Source organism: Gopherus flavomarginatus, chromosome 11, assembly GCF_025201925.1.
Source record: "Gopherus flavomarginatus isolate rGopFla2 chromosome 11, rGopFla2.mat.asm, whole genome shotgun sequence".
NCBI classification, from domain to species: Eukaryota; Metazoa; Chordata; order Testudines; family Testudinidae; genus Gopherus; species Gopherus flavomarginatus.
In genome coordinates this window covers 20,879,374-20,902,454 of record NC_066627.1, presented here as the reverse complement: position 1 = coordinate 20,902,454, position 23,081 = coordinate 20,879,374, and the positions used below count along the sequence as shown (strand labels likewise).

Sequence of the window (23,081 nt, the reverse complement as noted above, 5' to 3'; positions counted from 1 at the left end):
CAGAGGGGTCTGAGAGCCTCATGCTGACCCAGTAGCTCCTGCTCGGTGAATGAGGGGTGAAGGTGAGGTCTCTGGGCCTGATCCTGACTCTTTCCCCCTCACACCCTTCCTGAGCACAGTGTGCCTGCCCAATGGCACCTTGGTGGCCATGGTGCTGAGCCAGGACACCAAGCCTGCCCTTGACCCACGCCGGACCCACCTGAAGGACCCAGACTGTGGCCCTGTGGCCTCTGATTCCTCACGGGCCCTCTTCTCCTTCTCTCTGGCCTCCTGTGGGACCACACGGCGGGTGAGCCCCCCATGGCACATACTTTCCCCTTGGAGGTGGGAAGGGCCGGTAGCTGAGACTGGGGAGGAGCATCTGGTGACAGGAGGGTGGGTCTAATGCTGTAGGGCTCTGCAGCTCTCACTTAGTCATGGTCTGATGCTGGGCCCACTGGGATGGTGGCAGGGCTTTGCCATGGGGTGGCAGCAGGGTGGTGGTGCAGGCTGGGTGTCTGTAAAGCAAGCCATCTAGGGTGCAGGCCTCCCACCCCCAGCCTCACCAAAGCTAGAGGCCAGCCCAGATGTCTGGATTCGCTCTCCTCAGTCCCTGTGTTTTAGTTGAGCCAAGCCCCATTGCCCAGGGAGATGTGTGTGCCCCTAATGCAAAGGAGGTGGGTAGACCTGGGAGCGCACCAGAAGCTGTGACTCCATAGGGCTGGCATTTCTAGCGGGCTGGATTTCACTAAGATTTGGGTGCTGAGCTCCCGGGGGTGGGGGAAGCCCAAGGAATCCCAGCCTCCCTCGCTGCTGTCTGCCCTCTGACCCTCAGTCTCCTCTGCACAGTTTGAAGGAGGCTACCTGGTGTATGAGAATGAGGTGACCTTTGTACCTGAGGGGGTCCCAGCCACATCCCCCATCATCACCCGGGACTCGCGGTACAGGTGAGGCCAGCTATGGGGCCGGGAGGAGTGTCCCTGCAGCCAGTGTCAACTGGCTTGGGAACTCTAAAGTTCCCACCCACCTGGCTAAGCCAGCGTCTTCCTCTGCAGGCTGACTCTGCGCTGCCGCTACCGCTTGACAGAGATGCTCTGGGTCTCAGCCCAGCAGCAGCTGGGGGAGAATGCGGTATCAGTGCCCCACCGACCTGTGGGTTGAGGTAAGTGATCCCCAGGTCCCGGGGCACTTGCTGGGATCCGTCCACCCAATGTGCAGGCCTTCCTCGGTGCCCAGACCTCTCTGTGGCCTGGGACGGTGGCTCCCAGCCCAGGGAGCTGGGGACATGTGCGGCAGGGTATGTCTGGCTGTGCTGCACTTCAGCTGGGAGCGAGCTAGCATGCTAGAAAATCACGGTGTGGCCATAGCAGCTCCAGCAGAGACTAGCTCCCAAGCTCAGAGCCAGTGGGTCGAGTGACGTGAGAGCAGAGCTCTTGTCCAAGCTGCAATGGCCACACAGCTATTTTTAGCACACTAGTGTGAGTGGATCTAGCGCAAGTCTCTGCTCAGGCTGGGTGGCTCGCTCCCAGCCGCAGTGTAGACACTTCCAGAGCCCCCCGGGCTCTGCCCTGTTCAGGCAGGACTCCTGGGGAGTTAGATGCACAGAGGGTTGCACTGATCCATGCCCTGGTGTTTGCCATGTAAGCCTCAGAAGGAGAGCAGCTGAAGCCCAGGCCCTTGGATCTGCGTGGCAGCAAGGGAGACCAGCCAGGGTGTGTGCAGATTGATTGGCCAGTCTCCTAGAGCAGGCCACTTCCTTCTCCCTGCTCTGGAACTCTTCATGTGCGTCGTCCCCTCACCATGAGTCTTACCTACCAGCTCCCTGACTGCAAGGAGTCAGGAGTGACACACATTGGTAGGGCTCCCAGCATCCTCTGGGGCATGGGTCCTGCTGCGCAGGGGTGCTAAGTCTCCCATTCTGGGCTCCAAGGTGCAGTCATAAAGCTAGCCCCATGTCATGGCCTGACCTTCAGCAGGCGCTCGGTAACCCGCTGCAGAGTGCAGATGGCAGAGCCCTGAGATTGGGTCCCATGGACCCCACCAGCCTGGCAGAGCCCATCATTGTGCTGCTTCCTCCCATGCAGGCCCTGCAGGCCCAGGGCTGGCCCCACTTTTGATGTGTCTCTTTCCTTGCAGGTGTATGGGAATGGCAGGCTCTGGGTCTAACTCATGGTCCTTGGACCTGGCAGCACTGGGCACCTGGCTCCCAGCTTGTCGAGCTGTTAACAAAATAAACTCTCCTTGGCCCTCAGACCTGTGGCTCTGGTACCGTTTTTAATGAAGGTGAGGGGGTTGGCAAGGACCACCAGGTATCTCCCTAAGCTAGCAGGGTCATCAGGTAGTGGGCAGGTGCCTCCTAGCCATGGAGCTGGAATAGCGGCTGGATCTCCTGCTTCTAGGCCAGTCTCCAAGGGCAGGGAACTACAGGCCTCCTCCATGCTGCTTTTGGGCCAAATCTCACCTTGACCCAGTGCACCACATGGCTTGGAACACTTGAGATTGCATCTGCACAAGGGGTTAACAACTGCAAGTCATGCCAGCTCTGAGCCCACCCATGTGGCTGAGCCAACATCCCTGGGCTGACCAGAGCAGCCTCTACCTTGGGCTGCCCTGTACCAGGCCTGAGAGGTGCTCAGAGCTCCTGATCTGGCGCTCTCCCTTCCAACTTGACCCCAGCTATGGAGGGAGGGAATGCAGAGTACCCACCCAACCCTGGCTTTGCCTTAGCGGTGGGCCGGGGTACCTTCCCCAGTAGCTGCTGCCACGAGCACTTAATGCCAGCTGGGGAGCAGTCAGAAGGGACCAATGCCTGATGGTGCAGGAGGAACTAAAGCTGTCCGTGTCCTGAGAAGTGCTTGGCACTGTACAAAGGCCAGGCCCCAGGGATGGCTGGGGCTGGGAAGGGGGGCTGCTCTCAACCTCTAGCTAGGTGTTGAGTGCTTGCTGCAAACAGAGGCAGCTAACTTGCATTTCAGAGGGCATAGCTGCAGACTGTGCTTGGAGGTAGTAGGAGTTGGAGAGTGTTGTATGCAGTGTTGTGTGCAGGACTTGGAGAGTGGGGGTTGGTTTGGGAACTATTTGCTTGTTCTCTGCACACTAGGGGCATAGCTGGGCTATGGCCCCTGAGGGGGGCCTTGCTAAGACCACTTGGCCCTCAGCCTTGGAGCTTAGATCAGCCCACCTGTCTGATGTCTCCTTGAAGCTGTCTCCATGGTGCACCGCTGGCAGAAATGTGTAATGTACATGGAGCTTCACCGCAGGGTGGAACTTACACCTAGGGTTGCCAACTTTCTACTCCCACAAAAGGGAACACCCATGCTCCGCCCGTTCTGCAAGGCCCCACCCCGCTCACTCCATTTCTCCCTCCCTCTGTTGCTCCCTCTCCCCACCCTCACTCATTTTCACCGGGCTGGCTCGGGGGATTGGGGTGTGGGAGGGCACTGGCTTGGGTGCAGGCTCTGGGCTGAGGCAGTGAGTTGGGATACGGGAGGGAGTGAGGGCTCTGGGATGGGGCCAGGGATGAAGGGTTTAGGATACAGGAAGGGGCTCTGGTTTGAGGAGTGGAGCTGATGGGTTTGGAGTATGGGAGGGGACTCTGGGCTGAGGCAGGGGGTTGGGGTGTGGGAGGCGGTATGGGCTCTGGGCTGGGGCCAGAAATTAGGGGTTCAAGGTGTGGGGGGGACTCTGTGCTGGGACAGGGTGTTGGGGTGCACGGGAGTGAAGGCTCCAGCTGGGGATGCGGGCTCTGGTGTGGGGCCAGTGAAGAGGGATTTGGGTGCAAGAAGGGGCACCATGCTGGGGCTGAGGGGTTCAGAGTGCAGGATGGGGTTCTGGGCTGGGGCAGGGGGTTGAGGTGCAGGAGTGTGTGAGGGCTCTGGCTGGTGGCACAGGCTCTGGGGTGGGGCTAGGGATGAGCGATTGGGGTATAGGAGGGTGCTCCTCTCTGGGACCGAGGGGCTTGGAGAGTGGGAGGGAGATAAGGGCTGGGGTGGGGGTTGCAGGCTCTGGGTTGGGGCTGGGATAAAGGGTTTGGGGTACAGGAGGGGGCTCCAGGATGGGACTGAGGGGTTTGGAGGGTGGGAGGGGGCTCCAGGCTCTGGCAGGGGGTTGGGGCATCGGAGGGGGTCAGGGTGCAGGCTCTGGGTGGCGCTTACCTCAGGCAGCTCCTGGAAGCAGCGGCATGTCCCCCAGCTGCTTCCTACATGGAGGCGCAGCCAGCGGACTCCGTGTGCTGCCCTGTCCGCAGGCACCGTCCTCACAGCTCCCATTGGCCGCAGTTCCCAGCCAATGGAAGCTGTGGAGCTGGCAGTTGGGGCAGGGGCAGCATATCGAGCCCCCTGGCTGCCCCTAGGCCTAGGAGCTGGAGGGGAGAAATGCCATTGCTTCTGAGAGCTGTGCGGAGCCATGGCAGGCAGGGAGCCTGCCTTAGCCCCACTGTTCCACCAACTGGACTTCTAACAGCCCCGTCAGCAGTGCAGAGGCACAAAGGTCCCTTTTCGACCAGGTGTTCGGGTAGAAAACTGGACACCTGACAACCCTACTTAAACATGACAGTGAGAGGCTCTGGCAGGAGCGAGACAGCAGGGAAAGGCTCTGGCAGCAGGGATGGAGAGATACTGAAGCCTTTCCTCGCTGCCCCCCCACACCTTCCAGAGCCTTTCCCCACTGCCCCCCCACACCTTCCAGAGCCTTTCCCCACTGCCCCCTGCTTTCCCCCCAGAGCCTTTCCCCACTGCCCCCCCACACCTTCCAGAGTCTTTCCCCACTGCCCCCCCACACCTTCCAGAGTCTTTCCCCGCTGCCCCCCCACCTTCCAGAGCCTTTCCCCACTGCCCCCTGCTTTCCCCCAGAGCCTTTCCCCGCTGCCCCCCCACACCTTCTAGAGCCTTTCCCCACTGCTCCCCACCAGTGTGTGGGGGTAATGGGCTGTGGGGAGGGGGCAGGGGTAACTGGGAGGGGGTGGGACAGTGGGAAGGGGCAGGGCAGGTGTTGGGGGATAGTGGGGAGGGGGCGTAGCGGGGCTAACTGGCAGTGAGTAGCGGGTGGGGCGGGTGTTACCGGCGGTGCGGTGCGGGGCGGGAGTAACAGGCAATAGGAAGGGAGCGGAGCAGGTGATACGGGTGGTGGGGTGGGGCGGGGGGAGTGTTACGGGCACTAAGGGGGGGTGGGAGGGTGGAGGGGGTAACGGACAGGGGGGTGGGTGTTACGGGCAAGGGGAGGGAGCGGAGCGGGTGACACAGGCAGTGGGGTGGGGTGGGGTAGGGGGCGGGGGGAGTGTTACGGGCACTAAGGGGGGGTGGAGCGGGTGTTACGGGCGGTGGGAGGGTGGAGAGGGTAACGGACAGGGGGGTGGGTGTTACGGGCAAGGGGTGGGGGCGGGGTAATAGGCAGTGGGGAGGGGGCGGAGCGGGTGACACAAGCAGTGGGGTGGGGCGGGGGGAGTGTTACGGGCACTAAGGGGGGTGGAGCGGGTGTTACGGGCGGTGGGGGGGTGGAGAGGGTAACGGACAGGGGGGTGGGTGTTAAGGGCAAGGGGTGGGGGCGGGGTAATAGGCAGTGGGGAGGGGGCGGAGCGGGTGACACAGGCAGTGGGGTGGGGTGGGGTAGGGGGCGGGGGGAGTGTTACGGGCACTAAGGGGGGTGGAGCGGGTGTTACGGGCGGTGGGGGGGTGGAGAGGGTAACGGACAGGGGGGTGGGTGTTACGGGCAAGGGGTGGGGGCGGGGTAATAGGCAGTGGGGAGGGGGCGGAGCGGGTGACACAAGCAGTGGGGTGGGGCGGGGGGAGTGTTACGGGCACTAAGGGGGGTGGAGCGGGTGTTACGGGCGGTGGGGGGGTGGAGGGGGTAACGGACAGGGGGGTGGGTGTTACGGGCAAGGGGTGGGGGCGGGGTAATAGGCAGTGGGGAGGCGGCGGAGCGGGTGACACAGGCAGTGGGGTGGGGTGGGGTAGGGGGCGGGGGGAGTGTTACGGGCACTAAGGGGGGGTGGAGCGGGTAACGGACAGGGGGGTGGGTGTTACGGGCAAGGGGTGGGGGCGGGGGCGGGGGTAATAGGCAGTGGGGAGGCGGCGGAGCGGGTGACACAGGCAGTGGGGTGGGGTGGGGTGGGGTAGGGGGCGGGGGGAGTGTTACGGGCACTAAGGGGGGGTGGAGCGGGTAACGGACAGGGGGGTGGGTGTTACGGGCAAGGGGTGGGGGCGGGGGTAATAGGCAGTGGGGAGGGGGCGGAGCGGGTGACACAGGCAGTGGGGTGGGGTAGGGGGCGGGGGGAGTGTTACGGGCACTAAGGGGGGGTGGAGCGGGTGTTACGGGCAGTGGCGCGGGGGGAGGGTAACGGCTGTCGGGAATGGGCGAGGTGCCCCGCACGCTTTGTCCGAGTCCCCGCGCCGCGCCGCGCGCACACGCCACCCGTCCGTCATCCTCGCGCTGGTCGCGGAGGGGGCGTGGCGGCCCGGTCCCGCCCCGCGCGGAGCGAGCGCGCAGGCGCAGAGCAGCGCGGCCGGCGGGCCCGGCAGGTGCGGTGGCTCTTAGGCGCGGCCCGAGCCCCGGAGCTGCCATGGAGCGGAGGCTCCGCTGGAGCCTGGCCAGGGCCTGCTGCTCCCTGCTGGCCGCGCTCTGCGCCCTGAGCTGGGCCGCCGCCGAAGCCAGCAGCGGCCGGGTAGGTGCTGACCGAGCGGGCCTGAGGCCATCGAGCGGCGTGAGGGAGCGGGGACCGGCCTCCCCCCCCTCGCCGGGCGGGGGAGCGCGAGCCCCGGGGAGGGGTCCGCCCCCCCCCGTCCCTCGGCGGGGGGCGCTGGCGCAGGTCGCGCCTCTTCCCCCGCCCGGCGGCGGGTAGGTTGAGGGTGTTGCGATGATGCCAGCAGGCTCTAGTGGTGGGGGCGAGCCTAGGTGGGTGGTTCTGTTCCCGGGGACTGGGGTGGCTGATGGGATCTGTCAGCATTTTTGAATCTGCCCTAGAAAAATTGGTGTTTCCTTCATGGGGAGAAATTGAGAGAGAATTATTGGCTAAGACTAAGGTGATTCCCCCCCTCCCTTCCCCCCGTGTGATTTGCTTTGTGCAGGTAGTAGCTTGAAGGTATTTTAGCACAGGATGTGAGGAATTGGGGGTAACTTCTCAGTTAGTTAAGTACTATAGGTATTTACTGCTTTCGTAGTCCATGGGAAATGTTTGTATTTCTCTATTTTTGTGGGTTCAAAGGGTATGTGTGTTTAGGAGAAGGTATTTTAGAGAAGTGGTTCTCCACCAGGGGTACATGCATTACTGGGGGTACACAGAAGTCTTCCAGGAGATACATCAACTTCTCTAGATATTTGCCTAGTTTTACAACGGGCTACATGAAAAGCATTAGCTGAGTCAATACAAACTAAAATTTTGTGCAGACAGTGACTTGTTTATACTGCTCTATATACTATACACTGAAATGTAAGTATGCTATTTATATTCCAATTGATTTATTTATAATTACAAGGTTAAAAAGGAGAAAGTAAGCAATTTTTCGGTAATAGTGTTGTGACACTTCTCTAATTGTGTAAGCAAGCAGTTTCTAAGTGAGGTGAAACTTGGGTGTATGCAAGACAAATCTGACTCTTGAAAGGGGTACAGTGATGTGGAAAGCTTGAACCTCTGTTCCAGAGAATAGCTAGAGAGACAAGGTGGGTGAGGTAATGTCTTTTGTTGGACCAGCAATGTGGAGAATAGAGGATAACTGGTTTTTGCAAAAACAACGAGGAGTCCTCGTGGCACCTTAGAGACTAATAAATTTATTTGGATGTAAGTTTTCATAAGCCCAAATAAATTTGTTAGTTTCTAAGGTGCCACGAGGACTCCTTGTTGTTTTTGCTGATACAGATTAACATGGCTACCACTCTGAAACCTTTTTTACCCCCAAAACATTTTGCTAATGAGAGGCCAATTTTTCAAGTGCCCAGCACCCATAGTTGAAGTTCATAGCTCCTGACGCTTTGTGCTCTTTTGAATATCTGATTGCTTATTTAGGGAACTAAGTAGAAGAGCTTTTTTGCACTTTCGCCCATTTTGGCCCTGTATGTGCGTGAGGAAGAACTTCTTCATAAAATATCCACAAAGTCACCTATTATCCTCCTTTAATTCTGTCCTTAAAGCTCATGTTTGCAGGAAAACTACAAAAAAGTCAAGAAAAAACTGCTCTGCTCAAACAGCTGCTTATCTTGATGATCATGCTTGTCTTATTTTCTTGTATAAGCCTCCTTTGTTTGTATCTACTGTGAACTTTCATCTTAGATTCAGTTTTATATAGCGCTCTGGTCTAGGGACCATCTTTTCAGTTAGCTGTTTGTGCAGTGCCTGATATAATAAATACAGGATCTCTAGTGTTGCCATGACATAAGTAGTAAATAATAAAACTACCCTAATCTCTCACTACTTCATTGGTTTATAGATATGTCCCTTTATGTCAATTATTGCATATTTCTCCCCTCTGTTTTCATTGAAGTCATTAGGTGTTCCCTCAGTTACAGACTAGGAGCTTTTTCTTCCCTGCCCCTGTTATAGTCTGTGACTGCATCTCCCTGATTGTCTCCTACCTCGGTTTTATCTACCAGAGTTTGCTGTAGTCTGTGGGCACTCTTGATAGTTTGGGGGAGACTTGGAAAGTACTTGCATCACAGCAGATCTCTTTGGCTTTTAATGGGACCATACAAGTTTGGTGTACAGAGAGGGATGCTGGAGTAGAAATCTGGGTCCCGTGTACTTTTTGAAATCCTGCTGTAAACCTATGTAGAACTGAATATAATGTGATGGGAATCTGGCAAGAACCTTTCCTGTGTTTCGGGGCTTGATCATTCTGTGTTGTGGAGAAGATGTGCTGTTCGTTGGGTGGAGAGGGAAATGCATATATGGGGCTGGAGCCTGCAGCAGCAGGGAGTAGAGCAGAGTCTCCTTTGTTGAGATGGAGACTGGTGTTGGGGTAGGTTGTAGGGCAGGGGTAGGCAACCTGTGGCTTGTGTGCCAAAGGCGGCACATGAGCTGATTTCCAGTGGCACTCACACTGCCCGGGTCCTGGCCACCGGTCCAGCGGACTCTGCATCTTAATTTAATTTTAAATTAAGTTTCTTAAACATTTTTAAAAACCGTATTTACTTTACTTACAATAGTTTAGTTATATATTATAGACTTATAGAAAGAGACTTTCTAAAAATGTTAAAATGTATTACTGGCATGTGAAACCTTAAATTAGAGTGAATAAATGAAGATTCAGCACACCACTTATGAAAGGATGCCGATCCCTGTTGTAGGGTTACAAAATGACACCTGTTGAGGGATGTGGAATGGTGCATATGCCTCTGTATTTGTATGGGGAGAATGAGGCAGTACAGGATGGGAGAACTGCATGCTCCTACAGTGTTGAAAGGGATTGGTGTGGAATGGGAGAGGCCTGCTGGGTATTGAGCACAGGGTTCTTAGTTGGCACAGGCTGGAAGAGACATGGGATGCCACTGTGGGGTGGGTGTGTGTGTGTGTGTGGGTAGTGTGTTGTTTTGGGTTTTTTTAAGGCTGGGAGAGAGGAAGACCATAGATGGTGGAGCAAGGTGTGATTCCCTGCATTATAAGAAGTTGAAGGGAGTTCTTGGGACATGGTTGCCAGTAGTTCAAGGCTTTAGGGAAGCTTGGGAGTGTGTTATATCATGGTGGGTAGAGAGTTCAGGATGAAGTTGTTTGTCTGACTTGGGTCGGGGGAATATAATGTTATTATGTAGGTTGGCACAATGTAAGCTGGTGGCGTCTAGGGAATGTTTAGAGACCCCTCACTGGGGTGGTTCAGGAAGGACTGGATCTTTGCAGAGGAGATTGGGGCAAGGGTGTTCTTGCATCATCAAGGTAGGGTAGTCTGGGGGGCTTTAAGTAATGGGGTTGGGTGGGTGAGCTTTATTTCAGAGAGAGACAGGATGAAGAGATGGGGACCACAGGCGCTGACTTACTGTTCCCCGTGGGTGGTCCACCCCAAGTCCTGCCCCCACTCCACCCCTTCCCCTGAGGCCCACTGCTTGTTGCTCTCTACCCTCCCCTGTGCTCCTCCCACCGGCTGCTGAACAGCTGTTTGGTGAGGCTACCAAACAGTTGTGGCTGGTGAGTGCTGAGCGCCTCCTCTTTTTTTCCATGGGTGCTTGATCTCTGGAATACCCATGGAATTGACACCTATGCTGGTGACTGTTTCAGTGATTCTGCGTGTGGGGTAAAGATAGTGGGGAAGTGCCATTCTTGCAGGAGACAGGTGAAGTGTCTACTTGCTGATAGGTAGGACAAATTTGCACTCTGCTTCTTGTGGCCTCTAGGAAGCAGTGAATAGCCATACTGTAGTGCACTGCAGACATGCCCCAACACTGGGGCTGGGAGCAGGGCAATGCGTAGAGTCCTTATCCCTTCTCTGCACCAACTGGAAAGTCCTCTGCACATAGAAAATTCTCAGTATAGAGAATGTTTCTGTAGTATAAGTGAGAGTTGGGGGCCTTTTTAAAAGTTTAATATTTTCCTTAGTTTTAGTTGGAATAGAAACTATTTTATCATTTGGAGATATCAACTTTATTCCAAACACAGAACAGAAATATTTACTAAACACTTGTCTTTTCTGTCATTGTCCACTTTGCCATCTATACCATTGTCAGAACTCCTTTTGTTCCTGATGTATTTAAAACAAAATTCTCCTTTATCCTATTGGCCTTGGACACTTCATTTAAATCTTTAGCAGGCCTTATCAATTTCCTACATTTCTTAACTTGTATTTTATATTCATATTTGCTTCCCCTTTTTTCCATTTGTGATCAGTGTGCAGCTTTCATATTCTGTCTTAGCCCAAGATGGTTTTTAACTGAAGTAAAAAATAAATAAATGAAGAAACTGACTCTAAGAACATCTACTAAAGTGTTCTTAAACAACTCCCGATTTTTTTTCACACATTTTCTATTTAATTTTTTTCTCCGCCTGTTTTGTTAATTACTTTTAGCTTTGTGAAACTGGCCCATGTAAAGCACAATGTCACTTAGACGCTGTGACAGGTTGGATCACAGAAACCCCCTTGGGAACTGCCAACTGATGTGCCAAGACTACTTCTGACCCTGGCTTTCCCTGCCAGCTTGGGACTCCAGCACCCTGTCGTGCTGAGCCAGACACGCCAGTCTGCTCCAACACAGACCCAGGGTCTGAACCACAAGCCCCAAAGCTGCAGATTTAACTGAAAGCAACTTGAGAAGTATTCTTGTTTTTTAACACTCAGATGCCCAACTCCCAATGGGGTCCAAACCTCAAATAAATCTGTTTTACCTTGGATAAAGCTTATACAGGGTAAACTCATAAATTGTTCGCCCTCTATAACACTGATAGATAGATATGCACAGCTGACCTTCCCCCCCCCCCAGGTATTAATGCATACTCTGGGTTCATTAATAAGTAAAAAGTGATTTTATTAAGTACAGAAAGTAGGATTTAAGTGGTTCCAAGTAATAGCAGACAGAACAAAATGAATTACCAAGCAAAATAAAATAGAACACACAAGTCTGAGTCTAATACAGTAAGAAAACTGAGTACTGATAAAATCTCACCCTCTGAGGAATTCGAGTAAGTTCCCTTTTACAGACTAGTCTCCTTCTAGTCTGGGTCCAGCAATCACTCACATGTCCTGTAGTTACTGTCCTTTGTTCCAGTTTCTCTCAGGTATCCTTGGGGATGGAGAGGCCATCTCTTGAGCCAGCTGAAGACAAAATGGAGGGGTCTCCCAGGGATTTAAATAGACTTTCTCTTGTGGGTGGAGATCCCCTCCTCTTTCCTATGCAAAGTTCAGCTGCAAGATGGAGTTTTGGAGTCACATGGGCAAGTCACATGTCCATGCATGACTTAGAACTTACAGCTAGCAGCCATTGTTCACATGCTGCCTTGAATGTCCTCAAGTAGACTTCTTATGTGGATTGGAGCCTTCCAAGATCCATTGTCGATTAAGTGCTTCTTGATTGGGCACTTAACTTGCACATTCCTTTCTCAAGATGCTGACCAAATGCTTTACTAAGGCTACTTAGAAATCAAGCAAGTACACAGCCAATATTCATAACTTCAAACACAAAAATGATGGATGCATACAAATAGGAGGAATAGATTCAGTAGATCACATCCTCTACATAGATACGTTTCATGGCATATGTAGCATAAAACATATTCCAGTTATGTCATATACATGTTCATCAGCATATTTCCATAAAGCATTATGGGGTGCACCGTCACAGATGCTTTAGAAAATTTTACCTTAAATCTAGTCATTGCAGTGTCAAGAGGGTTGTTACTCCTGCTTTAAGTGCAAATCACGATGCATCTTTAGCTAAGGAGTTGCTACCAATGTCTCCATAGTAAGCAAGACATGCTAACAAGTCACTTGGGTGCTAACGAGCTAAATTTGCAGTAAATATTATTCCTGATGAATAATTCACCATCGCTAATACAAAGTTTGCATAGTACCTCCCCTCAAAATAGTTGGTTTTAATGAGTGCAATTAACCCATTATTCTCATGATACAAATTCACTATCTTTAGCCAAAACAAGAAAAAAATGAAGAGGAAAAGAGGCAATGAATTTCTACAATTCAGTGGTCACACAAAAATGTTTCCAATACTTTAAAGGAACAATTTTTTTATATATAAACTTCAAAACTGACTACATTATAATTAATGCTTTCTATTTCTCATGTTTTTCAGAGTTGGCTAAAAGCATATGGCTATTTGCTTCCCTCTGAAAGCCGAATGTCTGCCCTGCACTCCGGAAAAGCTATGCAGTCTGCAGTTGCCACTATGCAACAATTTTATGGGATCCCAGTAACAGGAGTGTTGGATCAGACGACTATTGAGTAAGATTTACAAAGGTTATTTTGGGTTTATCTTCTAGACATATCTTAATATAACATTCTCTGTGCCAAAATCCTCTGTGATTAAATCATTAGATGTGACAGATGTTTGCTTGAAATAGAATCCCCAGGGGAATTTAGAAAAAATCTAGAATTTTTCTGTTGCAAACAGTTCTGTTTGCAAGTTGAGAAAATATCTATCCTTTGTCCCAAGTTGGCATGGGAAGGTAGAAACTAACTGCAGGGTGTATTTTACAGGGTTGTGCTTTTTCTCATTAGAGGCGTTTGTCCTGAACTAATAGGTTTTTACTTCAGGGAAATGTATTGTTGGAGTTCTCTTGGAGTTAAGAGAAGTCACCATGTTAGCTGCTTTGAGACTCCATTTTGAGTCAGGTGGAGTGTTCTGATTCACCTGTGGTCTGAGTTGAGATTTGCCTCAGTTTGGGAGTTGAATCTATGCAGAAGCCTGTTCCAGCCTCGTGCGCTTACACTCGCTCTCTTAGTCTAATTTAGCTCAGATTAAAGGAGCTTATTCCAGTTTGCAGAGTTGGGAACCTGAGAGCCACAATCAGGAGCTTTTCTAGCCTTTCCAGGAGAATTTCCTGTGAATCTGTTATGGGAAGTCGTGTAATTTATTTAACTTTCTGTGGGAGCTTAATGTAAAAAATATACTTTTCTAGACTTGTAACAGAATCCTGAGTCTCTTCTGCCTCCCCACTCCCCCCTCCTGCACTTAATCTGTGCCATAGCCCACATGTAATGAACGCTGTCTGACAAAAATAAGCCTATCCCTTTCCAGCAGGCTTTGGGAACGACCCTCTCTATCTCAATGGGAAGCAGCCATCTTACAGCTACCTCCTCTCTTATTCTTGTTCACTGCCAAGTTCCAGTGTAGCTGAGAGTCCTTCCTCCAACACTGGCATATAGACCTATGCAAACTACCCTAGAAGGGCTCACAGCATGAATGGGAGAAAACAAAATCACCTCCTCACTGATGTCCTCAAGTGCTGGGACAAAACAGGAGAAAACAAACCTTTGCATACTAAGGTATGGATGTGGAGGGTGGTTTTTGAGATGATAACCTCCTGGAGGAGGTTCAGCATGAAAAACCCACTGAATTTTTACAGAGGGTGTTGCCAGATCTTTTGGACCTCCCCAGAGATCTATGACTGGATACAGAGTGTGCACACCACTTAAGTATTAGGAGTATATGGGGAAGAGTCACCCCCCCCATCATAGATTTCTTGACACAACAATGACTGTGACAGACAGAAAAGCCCTCTGCCACAGAGGGAGACAAAACGGTAACATAATTGTATATCTCAGTATTGTGTGTAGATCTGTACTGCTTTGTTGAGGTGTTATTCGGCAAACAAGCCAGGACTATTTTTGTGTGTGTGGGGGGGGTCCCTTGCTCCTCGCTCCTCTCCTTGTAGGTCTGTCAATTCAACAGTGACTGACTGTGTTAATACACAGAATTTTTACCAATCTAGGGACTAAAATAAAGAATTTCTGTACTATCAAGAGGCCTGTAACAGTAAACAAGGGAAGTTATATAATTCAGAACTTTGTGCAGATAAATTTTTAAATTTTGAGCTGTCCAGTGTGAAATAATGTATAGGAAGCCTTAAGAGACAGAACTTGTTCTCTTTTTATATAGGAGTTTCAGGAAGGGGTATAAGAGTAACATAGGAAGCAAGAATGGGATTGGGTGCCGCAGAGCTGAAGCATGACTGTGATGTCTAGAGATCCCAGTAAAAGATCAAGACCCTGTTGTGCTGCATGCTGTGCAGACAACTAAGCAAATTACATCTTCTGTCACCTTCATGTCAGACTTCACCATGAGGCATTCCCTGTCTCCATAGCAACTGGAGACAGACCAGATCATTGCTCTATGCAGAAGTTTAGGGTCACCCTCCAGAAAAAACTCCAGAATTGTCTGCCTCTAGACCCTCTCAGACTGCAGACTAAGGGCTCCCTTTGGAGCAGAATTTTTCACAAGATTTTAAAAATACTTTAAACTAAATTTCTCCCTGGACCTGCCTGCATGGTCCTGCATCACCGACTATGAGGATGTGAATTGCAGGGCCCACTAAAATGTTGTGTTGTAACTGCCCAGTGTAGACCCTGCTAGCGTGAATTGAAAGTTACCTAGTTTGTGTTAATGTAGTCCAGAGATCGGCAACCTTTGGCATGTGACTCACCAGGGTAAGCACCATGGCGTGGGACGAGGGATGTGCTGGCTGCTGCTTCCTGCTGCCCCCATTGGCCTGGAGCGACGAACCGCGGCCAGTGGGAGCCACGATTGGCCAAACCTGCCAACGCGGCAGGTAAACAAACCGGCCTGGCCTGCCAGGTGCTTTCCACCCGCTCCACCATGGAATCTTATCCCAGTTCTCAGAGCCTTGACTAGGCCTCCCAGTGAGCCAGTGGCAATTTACTCTTCATACACCTGTCCTTGAAGACAGCATTGCTAATTGCCATCACCTCAGCTAGACGCATAGGAGAAATAATGGCCCAATGGCACACCTACCATACACAGAAGACAAAGTAACTCTGAGGCTGTATCCCAAGTTTCTTCCTAAAGTTGCCTCCACTTTCTATATGAAATCAACTGAGCCATCTTCCTGTTTTTTTGTGTGTGTGGTTTTTCTTCCCCTGCCAAAACCACGTAGTGACAACAAGGAGACAATTCTGCACATGCTAGATGTTAGAAGAGCACTAGCATTCTACTTATACAGGACTAAGGACTTCACAAAGTCCTCTAAACTTTTCCTTTCGCTCGTGGAAGGATTTAAATGCTCTATGATATCGGCTCAAAGAAAATCCAAATGGGCCTCTAGTTGCATTAATCACTGTTAAGGACGCAAACTGTTGCCTCCATCTGGAGTCCGTACACACTCCATGAAGTCCATTTCTACCTCAGGACATCTTTAAGGAGTGCAACCATCTCGGAAATTTGTGGAGCAGTGACCTCTGCCCACACTTCCGCAGAACATTATACCATCACTGGAGAGTCTGCTTCCAACACCATCTATTACTGCAGAGAGAGTGTTGTGAAGCCACAGATTCCACTGTGAAGCCTCAGCCCTCTGTGGGGGGATACTGTTGTGAAGTCACCTACAGTGGAGCACCCATAGGGACATTACTTGAAGAGGAAGTAATTCACCTTGTGCAGTAACAATGGTTCTTCAAGATGTGCTCCACAGCACCCCCCCTCCTTCGCTCTACTTCAGAGTACCACAGAGTCCCTTATGGAGAAGAGAAGGAACTAAGGGGGGTTCCCCCGTGCAGCGCTAGGTAGTCTCAAGGCAGACCATGAGGGAGGGAGAAGAGTGCACATGAGGGATGAATAGACACTGCTACCTAAAATTGTGGAATAAAGGCACAGGGGTGCAAATACACCTACAGTGGAGCACCCGTAGGGACATGCATCTCAAACAAGCATCATTACTGCACAAGGTCAGTAACTTCCTCTTCTATTTGACAAGGCCTGTTTTCTATAAAACCATGTTGACTGCCATGAATTAAAGGATAGGAATATAATTTAAAATTGAATCTCAGATCAGCTTTTCTATTTTTGCCTGGTGTTGATGTCAGGCTAACTAGTCTGTACTTATTTGTACATTTGTCCTTTTTGAACATTGGCACAACGTTAGGACTTTTCTGGTCTTCTGGAATTCTCCTGGGTATTCCAAGATTTGTTATAAATTAGCACCAGTGGGCCAGTGATCTCCTCAAACACATTTAGAACTCGCAGGCCCAAATAATTTGCACCTACTGATTTTTTTTAATAACTACTAGATGTGGCCTAACATCCTTTGTTCCTAGGGGCCTGGAAAGTACTTCATCTTCACATGATACAAGCATACCATTCTTCTTTCCAAATATAGAACAGAAACATTTTTTTAATGCTTCTGCCTTTTCTGTATCACTACTAACAGTTTTACCATCTCCATGTAGTGATGGGTCTATATACCATTGCAAGGATTTCTTTCGTTCCTAGTGTAGTTAAACTCCTTCCTTTTTTCCTTAGCTCTGCCAGCTATGGATTTTTCCCTGATGTCTTTAGTTTCCCATGTCAATTTTCTGCACTTCATAACTTCTCATTTATATTGATTGTTTACCTTTTTCCATTTGTTATGTATTACTTTTTAAATTTCTAATTGCTGCCTTTGCTTCACCACTCCATGAGGAAGGTCTTTTAGCCACACTTGTTCTTTCTTGATTGTGGAATTATGTCTTTTTGGTCATCTAATAAAACCCTTTAGAACTCTGTTTTCATTCACATTTTGTGGTCTGCTTTTTCTTCCATTATTTTTGCTCATAATTTTCCTCAGCTTTGGGAAACTAGTCCTTTTGAAGCATCAAGTACATATCTATATTATTGGGTGGGAGTCTCTTCCTTTTGCCCATATTGAATGTAATCAGATCATGATCATGAGGTCCCTATGCAACCACCAGTTTCCAGTTCAGTTATCAATTATCTTTATCAATCATAATGAGGTCTAAATCAATTACCTCTTATTGGGTACAATACCTTTTTATTAGTAAATTATTTGTGACTTACTGCTGGCTGGATGAGACCTCCAGCATATTTTCACCCAAACTGAAGTCCCCTCATAACAATCCCCCCATGCCCCCCACCCCCGCCCTGGCAGGTGTTTAAGGAGTAACTCAGTGTCACAAGCTGCTTGTACATTTGAAGCAAGCTGGCCTCAGCCTTGCCCATTATTTAACAGCTATGGACCTCATGGAAAGTTTGCAACATTACAGGCTAGCTAGTGACCCCAGCTGGGTATAGTGGGGCTTAATTAGATTGAGCCCAGCTGTGGTGGTGAAGCAGGGAGAGCACTGCAATAGAGCTGGAAACTCAGTAGACAAAGGAAAACCCTGGAAAGAGGAACAAGGGGAGTTCCCCTCTGGGAAGAGACTGGGGAAGTCAGGCTGAGTTATGTACAGGGAGCAAGGTAGGCTCCTGTGGTGAAGAGCCTTGAGTTAGGCCCTGCAACAGGACAAAGAGACTTTCAGAGAGCAGAGCAGGCTCCTATGGGGCAGCCCTGAGATTCCCCCAGAGCATCCCTAGCACCTATTTGCTTTGCGAGGGCCCATCTGTCCTGGCTAGAAGGTCAGAGCTCTCAAGGATAGAGATCACCCTGACTTTGGCTATATTTTAGAGAACATCTTCCCGGCATCGGCATTAGTTGCTAATGCCACAATGGACACTAGAGTCTCAGCCAATGCCATGGCCTCCAAATGAATGACACAGTGTCATCTATGGCTATGTCCCTGGAAGGGTGACCCTAAACAGGTACTGTACTCTGCCAAATTCACAGGAGCTCTGCTTTTCAGAGAGAAGCTGGACGAGGTAGTGGTAGACAGTGCTGCAAAATCTAAATACTCCCTTCCACTACCACATCATATCTTCAAGAGAGGGTACAGACCAACCTTGAGACAAAATGTTCCTTTTGGCCATCATTCTGACAGAAAGAACGGAGAAGAGACAGCAGGCTCTCCAAAGGAAAGCTGTGGAACTTCGGCTTGGCAGTAAAGCTGACAAAGGAACCCTATGGCTCTCAGTCTCTTTATGACAGTGACCACATAGATTTCTGCTTGGAGCAGGATTTTCCATTTCTTGGAGGACTGAGTTGCTTTGACCACAGACCAGCATCAAGGACATAGTGAGTCCCATGAGTTATGGGCTCCACCTTATCTGTTTTTTCATCCAGTCTCTCTTGTCGAATGACTGCATAAAGCACAGTCTAATCTAGAACAATTCTCACCTCCTGGTTATGGGAGTAATATGGAGCATTCCCTTAGATTCTTAGTGTTATACTTTAATCTCTTTTATTGCTCAGAAGTGTACAAAGGGAATCTGCACCATTCTAGATCTCAAAAGGCTCAACAAGTGGATGAAGAACATGAAATTCCATATGGAGACTTCTATGGTGTCATCCCTGTCCCGGGGGATTTTCTGACTTTAGTGGATCTGGTGGATGCACACCTCCACATTCTGGTCACACTGTCATCACAGGTTCTTAAGGTTTGTCTAGACAGGAAGCAGCATCAATATTGGCGCTTCCATTTGCCTTGTCCTCAGTCCCCTGGGTTTTCACAAAGATGGTGGTGGTAATCATAGCCATACTCGGGTTACTGGATCCACCTGTGCGCCTTCCTGGATGACCTCTTAATCAGACCTCTATCCCTTGCAACGGCACACAGAACTAGTCTCTGACTTTGGACTCTTACGGGTGCACGGCTTTACTGTCAATATCAAGAAAAGCTCTTTGATTCGTTCCACCAAAATAACCCACTTGAGGATGGATATAGATACCTTATTAGCAAGGATTTATCAATCTCTAGGAAGGTTCCAGAAGATTCTGAATCTCCTTTTTCTGTTTCAGAGTTGCATGAGGCCCACCATAGCACTGAGCCTTCAACTATTAAGCCTCCTAGTAACATGCAGACAGATCGCTCCATGGACGCAATTACACATCGGGTGCTCCAAAGCTACATCCTGGAAGTATGGGACAGCTCCCCAGAACACAGGAAAGATCAAGTAAAGGTTCTGTCACAGGCAACTAACTCCGTGAAGGGCAAGTGTGTGGTCATGTGCCTTCCAGATCCCTTGGTCCTCACAACTGATGCCAGCCCTGGAGGGCTGGGGAGCACACCTGGGATCCCAAACAGCTCATGGCATTTAGAACCTGGAAGAAAGGACACATAGCATAAATCTCTCAGAACTAAGAGCTGTCAAGCTGGCACTACGATGATTCCAGTCCAGCCTAGAGGAAAGCCACATTCTGATTCAGTCAGACAACACGACCATGATTGCATAAGTGAACAACCAAGAGGGGAACAAGAAGCCCAGTACTTCATCTTGAAGCAATAGTAATCATGCAGTGGGCAGACCTTTCTCCCCTTTCCCTCAAGGCAGTTCAAATAAAAGGAGACCTGAACCAGAAAATAGACTGGCTCAGCAGGATCAAGGTGAACAATTGAGTGTGGCTAAATCAGGAAGGCTTCAAGAAGATTGCCTGTCCTACTCTCAACTGACCTATTTGCAAGCAGCACGAGCGCATCCTCAGGTCCATGGGAACAGATGCCCTATTGCATCGATGGCTGCAGCGAGGCCTCCTCTGTGCTTTTCCTCCCTACTCATTACACTGCTCTACCGCCAAAATGCTTCTGAAATAAATGTAGTCCACCTTTACTAATTCTGGGTCACTGAGAACGAAAATGATGCTTAAAATTGTTGATTGGCTCTAGTTTTCAAGATATGCTATTGGGTCAGTATATATGACCCTTGACTTGGGAATGGCGGAGGATAAGTGAGTTATAAAGGGAAGAGATCTCAATTTAAACCAGAAATGACTAAAATACATCTTTGACTGGATCTATGAATAAATCTGACTGGATTTGGACAGTAGTTGCTTTTTAGGCAAAACAATGAATGATGCAATCTGAAGCTGGTATTGCATCATACATGATATGAATTGCATCATGTTATTCCTAGAAGTCATGTATGATGCAATCATAACGAAGCTTACATCACTCTGCTGAACAAATTGCCCTATATCAGCTGTAGAAATCATACAGCGTCGTGCTCTCATTTGTCAGTGTTTGATTTTGCAAAGGGACACATTTCTGTTTAGCCAAAGTGAGCAGAGATGCCTCGTACTTGTGTGAACAGTGCAGATAACTTCTGCTATGTTTGTGGTGAAGTGACTTTTGCATCACAAAAGCGCAGTATAACCACTACGGTTAAGAGAGCCTATCACCTTTATTTTGGCTGCAAAACTGGAGATCAGGACAAGAGGTGGGCCCCACACATATGCTGCAACACTTGTGCAACAAATCTTCGCCAGCGGTTGAACAGGAAAAGGAAATCTATGCCTTTTGCAGTGCCAATGATTTGGAGAGAGCCAACAGATCATACCAGCAATTGTTACTTCTGCATGGTGCCTCCAGTTGAGAAGTGTGTGTCAAAGAAGAAAAAGTGGACTGTGCATTATCCAAACATTCCATCAGCTATATGCCCAGTACCCCACGGAGAAGGACTGCCGGTTCCTGATGCACCAGAATCATTCTCACTTGAGTCAGACGAGGAAGAGGAAGAGGATGAAACTTCTGGTCCTGAACCATCAATGTCACAGGACCCACATTTTCTCCCATCCTCCTCCTGTGAACCACACCTCCTAACACAAGGTGAACTGAATGACCTTGTCAGGGATTTGGAACTACCCAAGAGTAAGGCAGAGCTGTTGGGCTCCAGACTACAGCAGTGGAATCTCCTGGCAGGCTCTCTGGGCAAATGGAGCCCATCAATGCTTGCAGACTATTGCTGGACAGTGACAAGAGATGCTCCATTTAATGAATACAAGAGACAAGCCAAGAAGTGCCAAGTAGACACTGAATATGACTAAACTATGTACATAATAGTTTTTTGCCTTTTGCTTCATAATACATTTTATTTATATAACCCTTTTGCTGATTTTTAAAGTGTTACATAAACAGGACAGGTGAAATATTATCATGTAAAGCAACCATAAACACATGAAAAGACCTAGGTTTACAATTTATGATTAAAACTCTACTATCTACACAATATACATAGACATAAAATGTAAAAACTTAAATATCTTAGAAACAGTAGCCAATCAGTTGTTTTAATTGTCATATTTGAATTCAGCACATCAAAATACATAATAAATATCACTTTTTATCTCTGAAGCAGATGACTTCTCAAAAATTGGTGACCAGTGTTATTAGGGAAGGCATTCCAGGAGATAAAATGAGGAGGTGACAGTTATACTGGTAATCCCACATTAGCCATGGAGACCCTGGTTTTCAGATCTGACAGAGCTGAGATTATGGCTGCCACTATAGCTCCCAAAGAGACAAGACACCTTCTCCCAGGGTCCTCTTTTTCATCCAGAGCTGATCAGGTTATACGTAGCTGCCTGGTTATTGAAAGGGAAGCACTAGTATTGTTGGGCCTTTCCTTCAGAGTCATCAGGAGATTTTCTTCTAGAAAAGTATCAACTTAGAAAGCATACTTTTTCTGGGCCAAGTTCTGGGAATGGTGCCAGGAACACAAGACAAATCCAAGATAATCTGAATTCCTGTATATCTTGGATTTTCTCCAACAAGGTTTTGACAAAGGTCTCCACCTCAGCACCCTGGCATGTCAGGTGTCTGCCCTTAGTAGCGTGTTACTCTCTGGCAGAGAACACCCAGGTAGACAGATTCCTTAGCACAGTCTGATTTAGCCAAGTCAGTTATCAGGCCTCTTTTTCCAAAATGGTACCCGCCCCTGGTAGTGAGAGCCCTGACAACAACACCCCGTTGTATCTCTGATGTCAGTGTCCCCATTTTATTTGTCCTTCGCATCTTGCTTTCTGATGCTATCGTGTCTGCCAGGTGAGTGGTGGAGCTGGCAACACTTGTATTCAGGAACTTACTGAGTGTTTCATAAGGACAGAGTGGTGCTCATAACTCTGGAATCGTTTATCCCAAAAGCGAACTGTTCCTTTCATGATTCCCAAAAGATCGTTCCCTGTTTTTGTATCCTTCCAGCTGAAATGCCAAGGTTGCAGAGCTTCCTGTTGCTACGTGGATTAGACTGCGCATTGTGGAAGCGTACAGGATGGTGAATGGTATTGGGACTCTCTTGTATAGATAAGGGAGCTGTTGTCTTTAAGGCCGTGCCTCAGTTGTAGCAGTAATTAAATGTATACAACAAATGAAGCAGTGTATTTTGGGACAGAAAGGAAGGATGGTGTCATAGTTAGGGCAGTTGCATGCCATTCTGGAGAATTGGATTCTGCCCCTGTCTCTGCCACAAAATTTGTGTGATGCTGGATAAGGCACTTCAACCGAACTTCTGATAGGTGGCACTAATCATGTTTCACTACTTTTGCATGTCCAGCTAGAGACACCTGGAGTCTGATTTGCCGAAGTGCTGAGCACTCACAACCGCAACTGAAGTCAAAGCATGGTGTGCTGAATATAGAAAGTGCTATGAAATGCTAAGATCTCTGGAAAAATAATCAGGCCATGGGCATCTCAAATTGGGCACCTAGATTTAGCAGACACTTGATATGTCTGTGCCTCAGTTTCTCATCTGTAAAATGGGGCTTATACTACCTGAGCTCATAAGATTGTTGTGAAGATAAATTCCGTAATGTTTGTGAAACACTTTGATGCTACAGTGATTAGTGCTGTAGAAAAGACCTTAAG

At 49.3% G+C, this 23,081-nt stretch overlaps 1 protein-coding gene across 4 annotated transcripts in view; it reads left to right on the top strand.

The window, feature by feature from the left end:
• The window catches only part of MMP24 (matrix metallopeptidase 24), a 352,153-nt gene that overhangs the window by 30,861 nt on the left and 298,211 nt on the right, over positions 1-23,081 (top strand). Inside the window, exons 16-19 of one of the 4 annotated variants that reach the window (XM_050918605.1) lie at positions 120-289; positions 829-926; positions 1,035-1,141; positions 2,116-2,232. In XM_050918605.1, coding sequence (XP_050774562.1) covers positions 120-289; positions 829-926; positions 1,035-1,140 — 374 coding nt within the window. In that variant the 3' untranslated portion in view covers position 1,141; positions 2,116-2,232. Of the gene's footprint in view, positions 1-119; positions 290-828; positions 927-1,034; positions 1,142-2,115; positions 2,233-6,325; positions 6,638-12,693; positions 12,843-23,081 lie in introns of those variants that run through there. The other 3 variants (XM_050918606.1, XM_050918607.1, XM_050918604.1) reach the window with 3 other exon arrangements.